The sequence below is a fragment of the Protobothrops mucrosquamatus genome, unplaced genomic scaffold (assembly GCF_001527695.2).
Source record: "Protobothrops mucrosquamatus isolate PMUCROS unplaced genomic scaffold, P.Mucros_1.0 scaffold518, whole genome shotgun sequence".
Lineage (NCBI taxonomy): Eukaryota > Metazoa > Chordata > Lepidosauria > Squamata > Viperidae > Protobothrops > Protobothrops mucrosquamatus.
In genome coordinates this window covers 63,733-85,951 of record NW_015386831.1, presented here as the reverse complement: position 1 = coordinate 85,951, position 22,219 = coordinate 63,733, and the positions used below count along the sequence as shown (strand labels likewise).

The 22,219-nt window shown below is 40.7% G+C and overlaps 1 protein-coding gene across 2 annotated transcripts in view; it reads right to left on the bottom strand.

The window, feature by feature from the left end:
* The window catches only part of SCML4 (Scm polycomb group protein like 4), a 41,557-nt gene that overhangs the window by 4,421 nt on the left and 14,917 nt on the right, over positions 1-22,219 (bottom strand). Inside the window, exons 3-6 of one of the 2 annotated variants that reach the window (XM_029284319.1) lie at positions 21,217-21,417; positions 19,389-19,580; positions 12,628-12,894; positions 2,574-2,719 (exon numbers count right to left, since the gene is read on the bottom strand). In XM_029284319.1, coding sequence (XP_029140152.1) covers positions 2,574-2,719; positions 12,628-12,894; positions 19,389-19,580; positions 21,217-21,417 — 806 coding nt within the window. Of the gene's footprint in view, positions 1-2,573; positions 2,720-12,627; positions 12,898-19,388; positions 19,581-21,216; positions 21,418-22,219 lie in introns of both variants that reach the window. The other variant, XM_015816900.2, reaches the window with a different exon arrangement.

Below are 22,219 nucleotides of genomic sequence, written 5' to 3'. Positions count from 1 at the left end.
TAGAGATACTTTGAACATTGGGGGGAAATTAAAATTTTAAAAAAGCTGGAAAAACAGGATATTGATTGAACAAATGGGTTTTAAATGCTGTTGGAAGAAAAGTCAAATGCAATTGAGATATGTTTTGGCTAGAAAAGATATTATAAACTGACAATATTATGTACAATATTGGAAAATGTGATGAAGATGTCTATATTTAATTGTATATGTATTAACAGTATCAAGAATTGTATTTGCCCAGTGTGGAAAAATGCATACCACCGGAAGAAGAGAGGATCAAGGAAGCACTGGATGGTGTAGTATTGGAACTAGACTGAGAAAGTTAATATGTGCCACTGAATTACCAATGGACCCAGATAACACGTTGTTTATCAAGTACTTATGATTGTAAAATTTAGAAATTAATAAAATATTTTTAAAGAAGGTAAGGGGTAAGCTAATTGGAAATAAAGCTAAAATAATCTATACAAAGATGGTGTTAAGAAATACAAATGCTTTCAGTTCTATGCATCATTGGAGGAGGTAGATCCATTTCTGAATAAACAGGTTAAATCTGTCTTCATTCAAAGGCTGCACTTTCTCTTCTGTATTAATCTTTTGATCATGAATCAGAATTCAGTGAGAATTCTGTTGCATCAAATCTCACTTTTGGATTGGCTTTATTTGTTAATTAGCCAGATGGCTTCGATTTTAACTGTACCCCTGAACTCCGTTTCCAAACTCAAACACAAACTCAAACACAATTTAAGTACAGTGTGTTGAACAGACCACAAGCAATTGAGTTTATACAATATACTAACTAAGCTATAAATCTTGGCTTAGAAACAACAAGGGCAGAATTTACATAACTTAAGCTGCAACCAAAGAATGCCTGTTGTGTTCAGCCAATATTTAAATCCAGCCCAAACTTTCCTTATATTGTTCTATATCTCCTTGAAATTGCACAGATTGGCCCAGCTCGTAAGGCGCATCTATGTAGCGATTTGGTGAAGATCAGCCATCCCAGAGTAATGAAGCATGCCTTAAGACACACAGTGTTGAAGTTACTGATGTTGTTTTCAGTAAATACATTGCTGATCTCTCTTTGTTGTGATAAGTTACATTAATAATTCTTCTCATTGGACAGTGGGGGCATGTCACAGCCAAATTAGCTGAATGCAAGGAAAGGAAGTCAGGGGCTGGGAATGTCAGTGGCATTCAGGACATCAATTTAAATGATGCACCTGCTCTTTAAAATGATTTAACGTGCTGAAAACTGTGGTTAAGGTTAATGGAGTAATCACTTGTCTCTCACCTCTGGTGTCTTCTTGTTAATCCAGTTTAGCTATGAAGGTTAACAATTGCTCAGAAATGAGTAATTCAAAGACATAATTGAGCTGAATACGATGATAGTTTTAATCAACCACTAGACCTCTTGTAGGTTTCCCTGTGAAGCTGACAGAATTATAAGCAGGAGGGGAGGGAGTGCTGGGGTGGGGGAAGGATTTAAAACTGATGTACCTTTGAATTCTCATCTTTCTTACAAAGGATTGTTGTTCTACAAAAACACTAGCAAGCCTAGTTGTTGGATAATCTTCTGACTGAAAATGAAAAGCCCAGCAAGGTCAGTCCACTAGTCTAGCTCTTTTTCCCACAGTGACTGGAATGGTATTTCAGGGGAGTACACAAGAAAATGGTTCTGCCACTCAGTTCTCTTGCAATTGACCCTCAGTGGCAGGCTTGCCTGGCCATGGAGTCCCTGTTTAGCTGTAGCACTAACAATGAGCTTTAGAATCATCCTCTCTGAATCCATCCAAGCCCCACCTCAGGCTCTCTAAGACAGGGGTGTCAAACTCAATTTCACTGAGGGCCGCATCAGCATTGTGGTTGCCCTTGGGGGGCTGGGTGGGTGTGGCCAGAGTGGGTGCAGCCCACTGGGTAGGCGTGGATGGAGTGGGTGTGGCCTACTGGGTGGGCGTGGCCAGTTCTACATCATTCGTGTCAAGGGTGCCTGTGGGGGCCTGGGTAGGAATGGGACAGATTTGAGGGTCTCTGGCAGAAGGGGGTGGGACCGGGGCAAGTGCCAAGGTATGGTACACCGGGGCAAGTGCCAAGATGGCTTCCACAAAATTGTACATTGGCTCCCGGCTGGCCTGGGCCAGGGCCAAGGCAACGGGGGCCGTTCCCTCACTGTTTCCAGGATGGCTTCATGGGCCACATGAAACCATTTTGCGGGCCGCATCTGGCCCCCGGGCCTTGTGTTTGACGTGTCTGCTCTAAGATATGATTGCCATCAAGTTGTGTGTGAGATCCGGGTTCAGGGTTTCTCAATCTTGGCTACTTGAAGATGTGTGGACTTCAACTCCCAGAATTCCCCAGCCAGCCATCTTGAACTTCACCCATCTTCAAGTTGCCAAGGTTGAGAAACACTGCCCTAGATTAATTGTATTTGCCTGGAGGAAGACTCACTTTGACTAATTTTTGTCAGCTGTCAGACCATTTCAATTTACGTTGGTTCAAGTATAGACCAAAGCTGTTTGTTAGAAGGTTAAATTTGGATCCTGTCATTTATCGCAGAAAGCCTTCTTACGTACATGTTTCCTGAAGAGTTCCACGTGGGGTCCTAAAGCATGAGGATCCGCATCTTTAACAAACCATACCACATCATCAACAGTCCAGGTCAAAGGATTTTTGCTTGTGGGTCTTGTTGCATCCTGTCTGTCTGGAGATGGACTGGAGGCTACAGGAGTGAAGCAAGAGTTGGTGGGAGAGAATAACACATGACAATTCATTCACTGTTTCAACAGTAGTGTGTCGGCTGCTACCAGCAATACCAAACAATTTGAAGTCTATATAACTAGGTTACATTAATACAATGGCTGTGTTTGCATGTCATTTTAAGCTGTAGGAAAGTTTCTTTGGGTTTGGTTTAATATAGTGTGTGAACTCAACCTCTGTAAATTTTAAAGTATGTTTCAAAGCTGATCATTTTGTATGAACCCAGTCAGTTATGGTTAACCAATAAGTCATAATTAAGCAAAACATGGCCGAGCCTATTTTCTGAACTTAACAAGAAAGTTTCAATAAATTCATTTTTATAATGTTAATGCTTGTTAATTTTTGAGCAATGCACGGGAAGGAAATATAATGTCAGTGCTGCCATCCTGCTTCACCTCACCACTGCTTTGTTGATACCAGACTGCCATAAATCCTGGGGGGGGGGAGGGAAGAGATCGGCCAACCAACTCCAAGGTCACAACTGTGGGAATAGAATGTGGAACATCACCAACACCACGCTAAGCGTCAGAACTATTACCAAAACAATTTGTTTGAATCCAATTGGACACCGGGGAGATAGTCGGGAGGGGGGAGGACCTGGGAAAGGGAAAAGTAAGTAGGCAGTTTTTGCGCTCAAATCTCGGATCTGGCTTTTTCTATCTTGTAACCACTTGGCTTTAATAAAGTTATTCCTTTCACTACCAATGCAGTTGAAAGCTCTTTTTTTTCTAAACAACCAGGTCGGGACACATAAGTTATCTTGCATTCAGGAACAAGTAGTATTTTCATTGGTTGTTGAATTTCTTTGGTACTAATAATTGTGGGAAATGCAAATGAAATCCAAGTTCCACAGAAAATACTTGTTTCTTCTTTTTTTTTCTTTCTCTTTATCCTCTATAGAAACCTTTCCCAACTCGGCACCCTTCAGAAATGTTCCATCTAGCATTAGACAATTTGGTGTCTCCAAATGTCTGGGGATTTCAGTTCCTTCAGCTAATAGAGGCAATCACAAGGCATCGGAGAAGTCACAGAACAACAATTTCTACAGAATTCTAAACTGTCCATCCTTGTTTTAAAGTTCAACTCAAAATTCCTACCTGGGAATTCTGGGAATTGTAATCCCAAAACATCCAAAGACACCGACCTAGAAAATCTGTTCTTGGCAATGCACTAATGTCATTCCTCCAAATTAAATTATTTAGAAGATTTTTAAATAGCTATAATGACACAAGATCACCAATCCTCATGAGATTTAAGCTGAGGGAAAGAGTCTTGAAACAAGAGATCTCACAAGATTTCAGGTAATTTTTTTTTGGGGGGGGGGAATCTAGGGCCTGAAAACAATTATCAATCTCTGCTTTACAGCCTAAGCAGAGGTGAGGAACCTGTAGCCCTCCAGGAATAGTGAAAATGCAATGTTTACCTCAGTGTTTCTCAGCCTTAACAAGTTTAAGCTGTATGGAGTTCAACTCCCATGTTGTCTAGGGAATGTTTAAAGTCTCCAAGATTGAGAAACACTGGTTTAGGCATTCAGTCAGTATGGTTAAAGATAAAGGGTGCTGACAGTTTTAATTCAGCAATAACTGAAGGGCTGCAACTTGCCTGTCTATGAATGTCTATGGTTGATATACTGACCTAAAATGATTGTGGCAGATCGTGGCGTAGTATGTTATGTGAATCCAATCAATTAGGTTGAATTAGTTAACCATGGTTAATTAAACTAAGAGTTTCCTTGTGTGAACACAGCCTATAATTTCTTCTGATAGGATATTTCTTAGTGGAAGTGCAATTCTATGCCTTCAACATATCTAAAAGCAATAACATTTAAATTAGTTCAGCTATTGATTTTTATACATATTTTGCTTTATTGCCACTTCATATCTTTTTGCAATTAAATTTAAAGGAACTTGCATCCAGTCTAGATATTTTCACTTTATCACTTCACTGTCATTTTCATCCAGATAATGTTGAAATTCAGATAATATATGAAATGACAGCTTCATTCAATCTTTTGCTAAGGCATCCCAACTGGGACTGAGATCTTTTCATAGTCCATCCAAGCTAATCCAAGTGGACATGTGTTATTTATAGGGCCATCACCATGTTACTTTTCGTGTCCATCTCTTTCTGTTAAATGTACAATGTGTCTTGCACATTTATATTTCTATTTTAATGCTATAGTTATGACATTGTTGCAGTTGGTTTGTCACTTCCCTCATTTCTTATTTGATTTCTAAGTAGATCTTTAGCATTTATTTATCCATTGTACTCTGTGTGATTCCAGATCAGTACATATAAAAGAGAGATGCTAATAGGATGGAGAAGACGTAGAAAGGCAGGTCAGTTATAAATGCTTCCATTTCTTGTGCCATGAAAGAAAAAAGATATTAGCTACCAAGTTGCTGATTGAATATAAGTACCAAATTCTGCAACATGCATGCAAAACATCTGCTCCATAACTCTGCTTTGATCCCATCCCCATATCCTACATGTTATTGCCCTGTTCTATTTTTTGACATTAAGTGTTCTATTTTTTGAACTTTAAGTGTGAAACTCATGGACTTTGTCCAGAACTCATATGTTTCTATCAATAACAAAATCTTACCATTTTGTTTTTATTTATGATTTTAGATATTTGGATTGTTTTATTATGTCTGTCACCCAGAGTCACTACATGAGATAAACAACTGTATAAATATGATGAATAAATAAAATAACCCCAGCTATTATCATCACGGGTAACTGATTAAAACAGCCATCAAAAAGCCAAAACAAGACTTGCAATCCACTTGTCATTTTAAACCAGGGAATAATCTCATTTGGCTGCGGTTCATATGGTGAAAAATAAACCATTTCCGTGATGTTGTCTATTATATTTTAGAGGAGAGTGTGGGAATCCCCTATCCCAGTGGTGGCAAACCTATGGCACGGGTACCAGAGGCGGCACTCAGAGCCCTCTCTGTGGGCACATGTGCCGTTGCCCCAGCCTTGCCTCCCTCGCAACCCCCTCCTCACCAGCAGCCTCCCTGGAGGAGAGTCGCCCCCGAGCGTGGCCCACGCGGAGCAGCACAGCCAAGGACATGGCAGCCAGGCAGTGTAGACAAGACTCTGCCCTCACACCCCATCACACACAGTTGATGCTGCAGGGCGTGGGCAGAGGGCGTGGCCACCATGGCGCTGCTGGGCTGCCTGAGCGATCTACGGCGGGCCCTGGAGGCGGTGAGTGGCCCTGTGGGCAGGCGGGGTGGGGGCGGGGCAGGGGCGGGGCAGGGGGTGGAATGGGGCGGGGCCACTTTTTGGGCACTCGGTCTCTAAAAGGTTCACCATCACTGCCCTATCCTTTGAGTATCTCTATCCCTAACTCTGTTTTTCGGTCTGATAAAGTGCGTGTGAAACTAGAACCTGGCAGCTGACAAATTCAGAAAGTCCTGACAATGACATCTTTTTCTCTTTTTCTCATTATAGGATAAGTCATGGTTGCACTTTTCCTTTCATTAATATCTGCTTCATCAATATTCTCCTTCAATAATATAATGGAAAGGACACATTACATGTGGGGCAGGCCTAACCTTTCTGTATGTAAGAATCCTTTCCTCTTTTATGCCTTCTTTAACCAGGAGTTTAGATGTAATGAATCCCTCTTTGGAGAGCTACTAAACAGCAGAGTGACGAATGTGGGGGGGACATACATTTTCATGGCATCAAACCTGGGCAGATTAAGGTCATTTGGCATTTAATCAAAGCAATAAAGCATTTTGGGATGAAAGTGCATTTTTGTTTCTATTCTAAGACTGCAGAATTATACATCTTGGTTGTTGTCTCTGTGCTCTGTTCCTTTTCTGAGCACTTCCCCTTTTGTTTACTCCTCTTCTCTTTTAAAGTGCCAGATGGCACAAGATTAAGTAAAACCTGCTTAGTTGTTCTTATATCTGTGGTGTGCTTATGTGTATGCATCCAGAGAGAATTTAATTTTAAATTTATTTTTATCTAGTCTTTATTATTTTTATAAATAACTCAAGGTGGCAAACATACCTAATTCTTCTTCATCTTCCTATTTTCTCCACAGCAATATCCCTGTGTGGTGGGTTAGGCTGAGAGAGGGTGACTGACCCAAAGTCACCCAGCTAGCTTTCATGCCAAAATCTGGACTAGAACTCACAATCACCCAATTTCTGGCTTGGTGCCTTAACGACTAGACCAGGGGTAGGCAACCTTGGCTCTTTTATGACTCATGGACTTCAACTCCCAGAATTCCTGAGCCAGCATGGTTCCTGAGCCAGCCAAGGTTGCCTACCCCTGCACTAGACCAAACTGACCTAGTGAATGGAAGGTTCAAGGCTTAGAGAATGAGACATAATATTATTTACATAATTTAGCTGAAGAAGTCTCACCTCAGTTTATCCTCAAAACAATCCCATATGATAGCCTGAGGAGAAGAGAACTAACTGAAATTCAAACAAAGATGGATTTCCATAGACCTCTCCCTAATTCCAATTCATCACATTGGCTATGTGGCTCTCAATATGATACTATTTGGTTTATCATCCCTAAGTAGCTACTGGAAAGCACTTTTCAGGAAACCTCTAGCTTAACATCTTAGCACAAAACCAGAGATGGAACAGCCATTAATGCAAAATATCTTCAGGAATTGCAACAGTGCTAACTTCGTGTTAGCCTGCCTGGTCTGTGGTCTGCTACAAGAACTATCTGGATATCAGCATGGATGTACATCATTGATAGGAGTCAAAGAAGAGCAGGATCCCTGTAGATAGCAGCCCACTGAAGACTCCAGATGCAATTTCCACCTTCTCTTTGTAGAGCAGGAACTGACTGTCCTTTTTTGAGGCTGCAGAACTGTGTTGGGTAATGTTAACTGTTCTGAAAAAGCAGACCAGTGACCTGATGTTCTATATTGCAGTTTCTATTTTCTACTCTACTACTGCTGTACAAAGCAGCATCAGAATGTCTGACGGAGCATTATACAATATAAATGAGTAAGACACAAATTAAGGGCGTGAGAGATATGGGGGAATTGAAATGTCTAGCTAGTAGATGAACAACAGGAGAGCCAAGAGGTTCAAACATATTACTAGGAAAGATCCAGAAGCACAGTGTCAGCTGTTAAATAAATAGAGATTATAAGAGATTATTGCCTGTTTAAAGTTACAGTGATCAAGGTTTATGAACATAAGGTCCATTGCTGCAATATATTGATAAAGGTAGTCTTATTTCTAAGGCTTCCTCTATTTGGCATTTACATGCTTTAAATGTTAAGCTCAAAAATTCCAAAAATGAACAAAATAAGCCCAGCTGTTTGTTCATAAACTAACCCAGAAAATGAATTCCATAAAAGGCCTTCCAGGAGAATTTTGGATTCACATCATAAAGAGTTTAAGAGACTAAATTCAACATCTTGAACTGAGTTAATTGATAGTCAACAGAACTGATGCAAAACTGGCTGACACCACTCTTCTTCATGAATATTGTATGCAGTTATTTTTTTGTTTTGCTTTTTTTTCTTGCTGTAGGAGTTCTTCCTGTATATAAATCCTGCATTTATGCATCTGAAATTATTCACACCAGGGATTAAATACATTAATAACAATCTCATCTCTCACATGTCATAGGTATCCTAGGGCACTTGTCATCAGAATTAATCAAGATGATAAAGAATACTCAAATTACAAAGAGAGAGGACTGTTTGCTACCAATAATTACCCATAAAGATCATAATTTAGATAAAATCCAATTTCCTGGCTTTGGCAGGTGGAAAGGAAAAATGTAAATGAACTATGGGGTACTTAAAAACTTAGAAAGCATTTCAAAAGGAAAGTGAACCTATTTATCCATTCTTAAACAGTGTACACAGAATGTGATAACATTGACTAGCAGATTTGGATTTACATAAAACACCCCCTGTTCCTGGGAATCAGAAGCTGCATGAAGTTAGAATTTAGCCATTTGACTCATAGCATTTCAAGAACTCCCACACTAATGCTGCTTTTTTTTCTGTAAAGAACTGTACAGTGACTGATCTCTGTATACCAGTGGTTCTCAACCTTTTTAATGCCGCGACCCCCAACCGGTCGTAAGTCGAGGACTAAACCGGTCGTAAGTCGAGGACTAAACCGGTCGTAAGTCGAGGACTAAACCGGTCGTAAGTCGACGACTACCCAACCGGTCGTAAGTCGAGGACTTTCCCTGCCCGGGAGCGCCACGCATGCGTGGTTCTGCCCCCTGCGCCGGCCGAGGCGTAGCTGGCAAGCGGCAGAGACAGAGCAGGCCGCCCACCAACTGGCCCAGCCCAAGGGAGGTAAGACACTCGCTGGAAAAGGGAAAAAAATGGTGGACAGCCTTGCTTGGCGACCCCCGTGAAATGGTCAATCGACCCCAAATGGGGTCCCGACCCATAGGTTGAGAACCGCTGCTGTATACCTTTCACTCCATGCAATGAACTTCTCAAAGTCTCCTTTTTGGAAGAATGGGAATTGCACACTTACAATCTTTCCAAGAAGAAAGAGCTAATATAATCAACTCTGCAGAAAACATAGCAGCTAGTATTGATGAATGGAATGACTGTCTCCTCTAGGCCCAATCCTAAAGATTGCAGTGCTGCAAATAATTAAAGCCTTGGTCAACTTCTTCTGTTTTACTTTCTCAGTTCAATCAGTGTAACCCAGACATGTCAAACTCGCGACGTCACATGACGTCGCGCAACGTATCGGAGCTTTTTTGCCATTGCCGGCAATGGGGTGGGCGCGGCTCCGGTATGATGAAACCGGCCCACGGGCCGGCAGTTTGACACCCCTGGTGTAACCCTTTGGTCTAGTGCAGGGGTCTCCAACCTTGGCAACTTTACGACTTGTGGACTTCAACTCCCAGAATTCCTCAGCCGGCATGGCCGACTGAGGAATTCTGGGAGTTGAAGTCCACAAGTCGTAAAGTTGCCAAGGTTGGAGACCCCTGGTCTAGTGAACAAGATCTGTTTTGTTTTGATTTCTCAGCTCCTGGCTTAGAAGCAGCTTGTTGACCTGTCTATAGATGTGTGATTGCTCACCTGGGACTCAGTTTCCCTGGAGGTAAGAGAGTTGCATAGCATTAACATGACAGCAGGTTCTGGATCCCCCTTCATACTACCAGAAAACAACATGCAGCATGAGCACGTCATTTCTGCATATCACCTGCCATTTAAAAGCACGCAGATCAAGGAGAAATTCTCCTGCCTCCTTTGTTGCCCAGCACATAGCAGCTTGAGAATCAGAAGAGATTTGGGCTGCACTGATCAGGCTTTTGAATGCGCTGCCCACCAAAAGCTTGATTTCTGTATGCTCCAAGAAAGAAGGGAGTTGGAGCAGAATTCCAGTCTCCAGGCAGAATGTATTAGGGTTATGCATGTACCTTGTGTGTGCACGTGCCTTCAAATCAATATTGACACCTGGTGACTGCCTGGGAAAGTCCCTGCAGTTTCTTTGGCAACATTTTTGAGAAGTGGTTTGCCCTTGCCTTCTTTTTAGGGCTGAGTGATTGGCCAAAGGTCACCCAGCAGGCTTCAATCATAGATATGTCTAGAACAGTGGTGACGAACCTATGGCACGCGTGCCAGAGGCGGCACTCAGAGCCCTCTCTGTGGGCACACACGCCATTGCCCCAGCTCCGCCTCCCCCATGGCCCCCTCACCAGCAGCCCCCCCAGAGAGTCGCCCCTGGGTGCAGCCTGCCAGAACAGCACAGCCAAGGACATGGCAACCAGGCAGCAGGGACAAGACTCCGCCTTCGCGCCCCGATGTGCGCAGATGATGCTGCTGGGCACGGGTGGAGGGCATGGCTGCCATGGTGCTGCAGGGCTGCCTGGGCAATCTGCAGCGGGCCATGGAGGTGATGGAGGCCCTGCAAGCAGGCAGGGGTAGAGTGGGGGGTGGAGTGGGGGTGGAGCAGGGGCAGGCGGCGGAGCGGGCAGGTGGGCTAGGGCAGTTTTTGGGCACTCAGTCTCTAAAAGGTTCGCCATCACTGGTCTAGAACTCACTATATCCTAGTTTCTAGCCTGAAGCCTTAACCACAACAAGTTAACTTCCTTTTAAAAAAAGATACTACTTGTACCTTTATGAAAGTTAAATTTTAGTGACTTATGTTTTCTCTTGGATAGCAAAACTGATTTTATCTGGCCAGAAATTGCATAATTGTATTTTGGTGATAAATAGATATAATTTAAAATCTTGCTGCCACTAAGGCTAGGCTATATGATAACATTGGGTTCTTATACTGAGGTTCTTTCCTGTCTTATCAACCCTTTTCTTTATGACTTAATATTTTAGGTATGGTAGGTGGTAGGAGTAAGGAGAGGATAATTCAGGTCTCTTTCTTATCTTGTCTAAGGATTAATTATTGATTACCTCTTGATGGAGCTGCAGCAAAATCTGCTCCTCAACTGGATAACATCTGTTTAACCAATAGAATTGCAACAGCATTTAGACTTATATGCTGCTTCACAGTGCTTTTACAGCCCTCTCTAAGTGGTTTTAGTCAGCCTATTGCCCCCCAAAATCTGAGTCCTCATTTTACCGACCTCGGAAGGAGGGAAGACTGAGTCAACCTTGAGCCGGTGAGACTCGAACTGCTGAACTGCTGGCAGCCGACAGTCACCAGAAGTAGCCTACAGTACTGCATTCTAACCACTGCGCCACCAAGGCTCAGAAGAGAATATTTGTAGTTCAGGGTTGAAGTGTTGGGCCCTTGGTGCACTGATGTCGTTACCTAGTTTGGCAATGAAATGTCTCCAACAAAACCACCAAGCTCAGAGAGCACCAAAGACCCCACAATATGTTTAAATTGTCTGACTGAAGACCTGGGCTACAAAAAAAACCAGACATAGGTGGCAGTAAGGAGATACAGAAAACTTTGCTGCCATCTAATTTGGAAAACTTATTTCAATATGTTTCCTTCCTACATTGCAATTTGCAGAAGGGATCTCATCTCTCATTAGCCTCAGACAGTTTAACAGATCCCATAGTCTCTGGAAGGCTAGAGATTCCTTGCTCAATTGTACAGGTAGACTGGGAAAAAAGTACTATATTTATTAAATAGGGTCCAATTTTCCTTCAATTTGAAAAAAAGTTGAAGCTATTATTTTCAAATGATAGTTAATATCTAAACCTCATGTCTGAACATTTAAATGTTCATATTTACAATGTTATTTTCTTTTATAATAAGATTAAGGGGGGGACTTGCACGGACGTTAAATAGGTACATCAACAATCTATGTCTTATTCTGATTAACTGACCCCATCCGGCATCTTTAGTAGCCCCCAGTATGAGATTCCTACTCTACCTTTTCCAAGCTCAGAGCAGAGCATAGATAGATTGAACTACATTTGATGCTGCCCAGCATCTTTATAAAATAACATCTTGATGATATCTGGTTTATAAGAAAGGAATAATACACAAACTTCAGCAATGTTCCTCTGTTATTACATGAAATACAAAAGGAGCTAAATTAGAGTTCTAATTCATTGTTTGCTTCAGAGCAGTCAAAAGAACTGAATGGGAAATCTAAAGTTACTTTCATAATTGTGACTTATACAGATACTATAATTTGTGTGGGTTTATGTCACAGCACTAAGCACAACTTCTATGGACTTGTGTGCATTAGATTGCATGAATAAGCCCTGCATGTCTGCAGACTTTGCACAGAGTCTCCATCCCTGCACAGTTACTGCACAAAGGTTGGGGGTCAAGGTTTGTTGCCACAATCCTACTGTTATCTGCATGCAATTACTGTACACACAATTGCTTTCTCAAGAGGAAGCTTAATATAAGACTATAGAAATCAGTAAGATGATAAAATCATTACAAGAAAAGGAACAGGTTAAGTTACCATTTCTGTTTCCTTCCAGAATGGTTCCGTTTCTGGTTGGGCTGGATGTTTGGTGCCTCAGAGTAGCGGTTGATGGTCCTCCAGAAGCCACTTGAGCAGAACGATGACTGCAGGAGGAAGACGGTCCTCCACCATGCCGTCCCTCTCCAGAACTTTGTCTCATAGAGTACAAAGATCCCATGCAATTAAATGCTGAATCAGAGGGATCAATGCTGTAGTGTTTTGTAGCCAGGGGTTCAACCAGATAATCTTCAGGTATAATTGTTTCTGCTTGAAAAAGAAGAATCAGGTTATCCTGGAATACAGTGCTGTTTCCAAAAGCAAGAAAATTGATTTTGGAACTTGTTTTTATTCTGTTTTAAATACTGGACAGACAGTTTAAACCCACTAGCAAATTAAAGTGTGAGCCACTGTAAATTGAAAGAGTTGTATTATACACAAATTATTAATAAGGATTTATAATAAAAATAGGTTGGAGTTAATTTTTAAGACAGTAGCTACGTAGTTTTGAAGTTAATTAATACTGCCCATCACTGACAACCTGAGACTCAGAGCTTAAATTGTTTTGGAAAGATTATCTGAATATGTGCAGAAAAGGTATTATTAGACTTAAATAAATATGTAAATTCAGAGTTTTTTTTGGGAAAGATGGAGCAGAGGTCTCATCCTGCTCAATGGCACAAAATAAATCACAGAACAGGTAGTGATTACCTGACTGTTAAGTCTCCTCTTTGCTTGCACTTACAACAGAAAGGTGTGAAAGGGGCACTTAATTGGTAAAACCTTGTGTTAGATTTTGAGTCATGAAAATAAGCAAAATGGATTTTGACAGATCTTTAATCAGAGAAAATGCTTTTTATTGATACAAGCCCTACGTCTTATTTGAAATGGGGGTTTGTTAGCAAATTACAGGGGAGAAGCCGACATCATCCTGCACTGCACTGACTCCTTGGCAGCAGTTGTCTAATTCAGAGTTTTTGAACTTGTTCAGGCTGCAAAACCTGTTGTTTAAAAAATAAAAAAAATCCTGGGATCCAGGATCAAGAGGCAAAGCTCTAATGATAGAAAATTGTCTGTGTGGATGGAGGTGTCTTTGTCTTTAGTCTCATCAAGTTTTATGGAGTTCTATGCGACACAGCCTGAAAAAACCTTGGTGTAACTTACTATTTTAGAATGCTTTAGGCATGATACTATAATTATGGGAAGCAGAATCAAAGAGTGGGACTCATGGATTTATTGGAGAGGCTTCTTATCTTTCACCTTACACTAAATCCCAGATACCTGCTGCAGCAAAAATACCGATACTCTGATAAAAAGCAGTGGTTATAATATTTCAAATTTTATTTTCCACCGGTGTTCTCTGCATCACTATAATATTTTCTTTTATTCATTGGCATTAGCAAGCCATTATGACAAAAAATATTAGTCATTAAAATGCTACCAGGGAAGATAGCTCTTGACAGTTTAATTTCAGAAACACGAATGAACTAGACTGTGCATTATGTCCAGAATGTTATCACATTTTCTGCACATGCACATTAAAACAATAAAGGAAACAAAGACTGCCTGGGGATTTAGAATTTGCTACAGGAGCAAATGGAGATCTCTCTTTTCTCGGTCGATGATTTCTCTCTGATAAGAAAGAGTCTTCATAATATTATATGCAAATTTGAAAGTGACATGCTGAGGCGGTAGTGAAGGGTTCATCCTTTTGGCAACTGACCATATTTCCATGTTCATAGTAACAGTCTCCATAACACTTTCTCCCTTCAGATGTGGTGATTCAAATGACTCTCCATTTGCTCTCTAGGTCAGGACTAGTGTGCCAGTTTAGGAGATGGATGTTGTAGTCTTACATATCTGGAGGCTGCAAGGCTGATCTAAATTTTTCTTGGAAGCAAACTATAGGAAGTAGCAGGCCTGCCATTCATTTGGGGTGATAACATTGTTTTGCTCCTTTGTCTTTTCCCCTTCTCTACCACTGTATTTTCCTTGGTCAAAACAATAACAACAACAGCAACAACAACAACAACAATCCCTAGTTACTAAGGAATATAGCCAATGTAAAAATATTGTGGTGGATATAAGCAAAGGGTCACTTGGTCCAGCCTTCTGTTCTCACCAGATGCCTTTGGGGAAATCAGAATAAAGGCTTATGCTATCTCATGAACTGATATTGAAAGACCATTAATTTCAATGCAAGCAGTATTAATTTGGAGATTAAGAAGGAATGTGGAGGAAGAGGTAATTGGAGTCATGGGACAACCCCCCATTTTTCAATGCCCTATGGTCATCTTCCCTTGGGTATCTTCAACTGCAGCTTTCCTTATTGTGAGGAAACGGGCCAGATTGGGATGGGTCAATCTATTTGCTATTTCTTTCAGACAGAAGAGGGAGAGAGACAGACAGACAGACAGAGAGACATTAGGTATCATGTTACCTAATTTAATGAATGCGGAGTTCACTCTCTGTTTATATACAGTAGCTTTTAAATAGTGTTGAAATATATAGCTTTGAATGTGTTTTATCTAAAAGTTACCTGTGTTCAGAGCCACATGTTGGGTTCCCTCTTCATGTTACCAGTGACTAACCAGGCAACCAACAGAGGTGCCTGTCAGATTCTAGAGGGTTAATAAATAACACTGGGAGGAAGGGAACCTTGTTATCTATCTTAGGCTCTATTCTAGCCAGCATCTGCCTGGGACATTAGCTGCTTTTGAATTATTCTAGATTATGCAGCTGCCACTCCTGACTCAACCTGTGCTTCCTGAACCACCTGCAGCCTTCAAAGCTTTACTGCGTATCTATTTAATAAGAGGATAACAATGTTTTCTTGTATTTAGCAATAGCAATAGCATTTAGACTTATATACTGCTTCACAGTGCTTTACAGCCCTCTCTGAGCAGTTTATAGAGTCAGCCTATTGCCTTCCAACAATCTGGATCCTCATCTTACCAACCTCGGAAGGAAGGAAGACTGAGTCAACCTTGAGCCGATCAGGATTGAACTGCTGGCAGTCAGCGGAGTTAGCCTGCAATGTTGCATTCTAACCACTGCATCACCACACCATTCTTCCTATCACAGCTACATTTTGGAATGCATGATCAGCAGTCAAGTGGCCCCTGGTTCAAAAACAACATTGTGAACCTTGGTTTTGGAACTAGATCAGTGGTTCTCAACCTTTTTAATGCCGCGACCCCAACCGGTCGTAAGTCGAGGACTAAACCGGTCATAAGTCGAGAACTAAACCGGTCGTAAGTCGAGGACTACCCAACCGGTCGTAAGTCGAGGACTTTCCCTGCCCGGGAGCGCCGCACATGCGTGGTTCCGCCCCCTGCACCGGCCGAGGCGTAGCTGGCAAGCGGCAGAGACGGAGCAGGCCGACCACCAGCTGGCCCAGCCCAAGGGAGGTAAGGCACCTGCCGGAAAAGGGGAAAAAAATGGCGGACAAAAAAAATGGCGGACAGCCTTGCTTGGCGACCCCCATGAAATGGTCGATCGACCCCAAATGGTTCCCGACCCACAGGTTGAGAACCACTGAACTAGATGACTCAGTCTTTCTACAATCATGCCATGTGGAGCCAGGCTGTGAAGTCTCCCTAAGATTCATCAATTTATCTAAACTATTAGGGTCACATATTTTTGCTTACAAAATTGAAAATTATATACTGTGTGTATGCATTATAAGATAAAAAAAACAAACCCATATATTAGCAAAACTGATCAATCTGGTTTGAAATCTACCAAACAGATTCTCCTGTGACGTTTGATATCAACTGAAAGCAGCAGAGTACATAAACACGTCTGGTTTGTATAGGGAAAATGTTCACAAAATTACACATTAGGCTATGCAGTGGTGGGATTCAGCCAGTTCGCACCACTTCGGCAGAACCGGTAGCTAATTTTTTGTTGCCCAGGCCCAGAATGGACTTCCAGAAGGGGCATCCACACAGAGAACCGGTTGTTCACATATTTGAATCCCACTACTGAGGCTATGGTCACAAGAGAGGGGTGTCTGGGCAGGGGAGAAACAAGGCATTCAAAAGAGTGAAGATGGCCTCTGTGCCTGCTGAACTGAAACCCTACCCCTTTTTTATATGTGTGTTGCATGTGTGATCCGTATTAAAAAAAGAGAAGGATGTTCAATCATGTCGTCATGGACACCATCTTGATTTTTTTTTGACTCTCCTGCAGTTGCCCATGTAATAGCCTGTCCCTTTACTGCATTGCTGTCATTCAAGACCTGGCAGAGGCAGCAGGACCAGCACCCCACTTCTGACTGGAGCTCAGCTTTCACAAAGAATGAAAATTCTGTCTCTCAAACCATCCCACTGCATCTCATTTTAAATGCTGGAGACAACCTAGCAACCTTCCCTTCACAAACTGCTTTAGACAGGCAAATAGCTTTCTATTAAATATTGTTGTGGTTGACTAGATTGCACAGATCTCCCGTTTCCCCCTTTAAGCCTGACCTTAATATTTTATGTATTGTTTAAAGGATAATGTTCCAGGCAGAGGAATCTATGAGGCAATAAATGAATTGTGCAGGTAATTAAATGACGAACCAAAGCCAGAAATACTGATAACCATAAAAACCATTTATTTTGACTGTACTCCAAAGCTATGAGCAGCAATTATTGTATGGGGGAAAGAAGATTGAATGCTACAGGACTAAGTGAAAGCAAGAATGAAAACGGCACATTTGTGGCATACAAGGAACTGAACTCAAATTGTGTTTGTTGTGTTTTTCTGCCTTCAGAAGAACACTTTGAAGTCAGGTGAAAGACACGTATGACTATTATGTTGAGCCATTAAAAGTCTTTTTTAATGAAGTCCTCAAAGCATGTAATGCGTTTTACAATTTGGATTAAAAAAAACCAATGACATTTTAAAGTTTAAATTTCACAGCCTCCTTTGCCAGCACATTCTAAGAAAGACTCTGTATTTGGCAGACCTGGAGATGACATAGAAGGAAAAAACAACCCCTATCTTTCAAATTATATTTGCCTAGAATACATGGCAGAAGCGAGGCCTAACATGCATAACACAAATGCTTTTGAAATTAGATTTTTTTTTACTTTAACAAAAACACATTTCACAGAAAGGCCAACAGTTATGCTGAATATCAAGAAATCTCTCTCTCTCTCTCTCTCTCTTTCTCTCTCTCCCCCCCCCCCCATACACAAACACAGATACACTATGGAAGAGAGCAGAACCAAAGGTTTTGTTATTTTGAATCACTGCAAAAATAGTCTTACTTCATCCTCCAGCAAAATTCATGTACTCCAATTGCCTACATTATTTTTAAAAGAATTGAACACACTCTTTTTCTCTTACACACACACATCACAAACCTTCCCTTCTGTTTCTTTGTTGTAATCTTTATAACTCTTTCTGTTGTTCCAGACAGCCCTTCCTCACTAGTGCTACTTCTTCTTCTCCTCAGTAAGGTGTGTCCCTCTGACTACTCTTCAGTTCATCCTCATGTCTGCATGCCATTCCAAACCAGACAGGACAAGATTCTGCTACAATACCCTCTTATCAAATAAAGCTGACCCCAGAAATCCAACTGGTTTCTGTTTCCTGAGGCTGCTACCTTTGAAAAGCTTGACCTCGATCTTGAAAGTCTCCCAATTAGTTCTCCCGCTCAACTTATACCTAATGTACTTAAGACAGAATTACTTTATAGCTACCTTTTCACTTCTCTGCCTTCCCAACCCTGCACTCAGGAATCTTTACCTTAATTCCCCGTGTTTTCTCCTGCAGCAGGGCACTCTCTTTCTCTGTTCCCAGATAGTCCATTATAATTTGTAAAATTTGAAAAATGGATGGCTGGGAAGAGGTTTCTATGAATCTTTCCCCCCCCCCCCTTCCATTTTTTTCCACTCAAAGAGTGCAATGTCTGTGACAGGTGAAGTCATCCTCGATTAAATTCCTTTCCCTTTCCTGAAACTGGCATTAGTTCTATAATTGACAAAAAATACGGGCAAGAGAATTTAAATTAGGTGGCAGCACCTAGCTAACATTAGCTCATCTCAAAAGCTAAACAGAATCAGATCCAAAATTCTTTTGGTAGGAGACCCCAGGACTGGGGCCTGTTTGAAAAATGAACACTATGCAGGAAGAAACCAATGACAAAGTACTACCTTATTATTGCCAAGGAAACTTTATGGAAACCCAACTCAAAGAAGAGTTTAATTATATGATAGTATCTATTCTTTCTCCTAGCTTTGAACTAAATGCCTTTTTAGAATCTTAAAGCTGGAAACGACCATGCAGCAGAACAGCCAAAACTCTTCCCCATGTTGCTGCAGTCAAAATGGGGTCCTAGATCCCCCCCCCAAAAAGCCCTGTATATATTTTAGAAGTGAAGACTGAGAGTTCTCCTATATCACATCTGATTTGAGATGCAACTTAAATGTGTATGAAAAGAATTTTCGTTGGTACGGAGCAAAACTGGTATGATAATCAATTGGAAATAACTTAGTAGGATCTTTTTTCCTTCCATTCAATCATGTCTGATCCTTGGAGCCTGTCTGGAGAAGCCCCTACAGTTTTCTTGGCAAGCTATTTCAGAAATGGTCTGCCATTGCCTCCTTCCAGGGCTAAGAGAAAATGACTGGCCCAAGGTCACCCAGTTGGCTTTGTGCCCAAGGCAGGACTAGAACTCAGAGTCTCCCTGTTTCTAGCCCGATACCTTAACCACTACACCAACTGCCTCACTCTTGGAAGATTCATATTTTATTAGCTCTTAAACCTACCTGATTCCATCCGTCCATTTTCATATTCTTCTGGGTTTTCAGAAGTGTTATATTGTGGAAAAGGCTGGTTGCTGAAAAGATTGTCGCATAATAAGTTACGGCAAAGCTTTTTGAGGAATCGCAAAACATAACCAATACTGTTCACAACCGGGAGACTCAAGAGGTGTTGTTTTCCTTCAAAAGAGGCAGAAACTGATGGAGAGATAGAAAAAAAATGTAGGTAGTTGCAGTTCTTTCAGTATGACATGCAAAGCAGGCTGATGTCCATGGGACTGAGTATGGCCCTTCCCCATCATTGATATAGTGAAACTGGTCTATATCAGCCTAGTATGAAAGTTGTGGCAGGAGAATTCTTTGGGTTGGAGTTTAATGGTTCCTCAATTTTGTCAGTTTTGATGGAAATAAAAAAGATGTCAGAGATCTTAAAAACAAACGCTATATTTTCACTCTTGCTACACTGAACTGAGTCTAATCAGAAACTTTGAACTGCCACTGCAATCATGTTTACAGGAATTCAGCCTTAGCCGTACAAGAAAATAATAATAATTTTACTAAATATTACAACCTGGCATGTTTTCAGAATTCAGCTAAAGTATTTTTTTTGGGGTATGTGTGTTTAGCTTTTTGTTCTTTCAGCATAGGTGCAAATAGGATCAAAATGCCCAGAGGAGAAATGAAAATGGAAACAGAATATAAATAAATGTTGCACTTAGGATAAACCTTAGAATTGCACAATGTGACAAGTCTTGGTAGTGGAGTAAAACAGATTTAATGCAGAAGATAATTGTCAATATTTCAAAAAAACATTTCTTAAAGCATATTTCCATCTGTATTTTTAAAAAGATGATATAAATATTGTGATTCATTACTGTATTTCAGTAATGACATACAGACATGAAATATGGATTAAAACACTTCAAAAAACAGAAGCCAGTATCCTAACAGCCCAGTATTGTATAATAAATATATAATATCTCTTAAAGAGAATATGATCTAACGGATAGCAGTTAGAGTGCTCACACATGATCATTTCATCAGAATAATGTATGTAAGTATTTGATTTATATCGCATTTCATTTTCAGTCAGAAACTCCTAAGAGTAGAAGCAACATATCCTCCTCCCATTTTACAATCCTTGAAGTAGATTGGGTTGAGAGAGAATGATTGGTCCAAAGTCACCCAGTGAGTTTCTGTGGTTGAGGGTAGATAAAATGGCTGTCTTTGTCACAGCAGGTGACAGTACCTGTTTGACCTTAGGTTATGTCAACAAGCTGAGCAAAGTAACAGCTAATTAATACAGTACTTGTTTAGGATACTACCAAGAAATCCAAGGATTGTAATATAGAGAACAAACAAGAAAAGTACATGTTCATATAGCCACAAAGAGTCAACCTCCATTTAACGCTTTACCTTAAACAATGACATATTATAAATGTGGAATCACCTAATTATTGACAAACAGGCATGGGGCACAAAAACAAGTTGAACAATGAAATCAGGTGAATTGGAAATGCAAACAATACTGACTCTGTTCACATGTTTACATGAATGTATGACAACTCAAAGTGGAGATGAATTTCCATTGGTGCACAGCTTTTCAGACTTGGCTCTACTTATTCATTTATTAAATTCATATGCCACCCATCTCTCCTAGAGGTGACTCTAAGCAACTTACAACCAAACCAGACTTGCCCAAATATGGAATGGATGCATTACAGGCATAAAACAAAGCCCTACCAATTCTATTCTTAATCATTTTTATCAATGAATGCTGAATAGAATATTATCCAAGGCCCATGGCCCTTGTTAGCACTGTCTCCAGTTTTACCTGACACCATTTCAGCGCCATAGCCCTGCTTGACAAGAGAGAAGACAGTCTTTTGCTGGTGGGCACAATCAATGCATGCCTGAACTGCCTGCTGTAACACCGTGGAAGGTCGTTCAGGTCCAAAGTGATCTGGGAGTTGCTGCACTCTCTTTCGCTCAAGGTACGGCCCCACATTCGCTTGCTTGTTGACATAAAGGCAGACTGCAGGAAGGGAAAAAGTCCTTGTCATTGTCCAAAAGGATCTCTAAAAACTTCATAAAACATAATTTCCTTTCTGTGTCTCTAATTTGGTTTTGTAAACTGGAGATTCAGGCCTTTGCAGACCCCACGTATCTGGCATCCTGTTGGAAAATGCTTCACTGGATAACTATACAAATACAGATTTGTTTCAAGAGAACAGAAGTATTTCCAATCGTAGCCAGAAATTTAGGCATATAGAATGATCTGAAAACCCTGGTTCTATATAATGAAGAAAATCATGACAATAAAATATGAAAGAAAGCAAGAAATCAAATTGGTTAAAATTTGATAAAATGAAGTTTTGTTTTGTTTTAAAAGTTACAATTCCTGAGGAAGAAAGGGGATTGTGACTCTTTCTTCATCCATGTTTCTCTAATTATCCCAGAGGTCAGCATAAAGACTTTTACTGAGTCTTCCATCATATCTTATATTCCATACTACTTGGGTTTAAACTTTCAATGCAATTTATTACTATGACTAAAAAGACAAAATTACCTTAATCCAATCTATTATGTAGTTGCACAGATTCATAAAGTAACTTGTAATATCAATATTGGGTCTTTTCTGGAACAAAAATGCTAACATTTGATATACCAGAACTTTTTTCTTTTAAGACGGATACTCTATTGTATGCAGGTCTGTCTATGACTATGTCTTAACAGACCTGGTCTCAGTCATATTAAAACAAGACACATTATTATTGCTGGCCACAAAAGTGTTAGAGTTGTCATCATTCAGAACATTTCTGTCATCCTGTGACAGA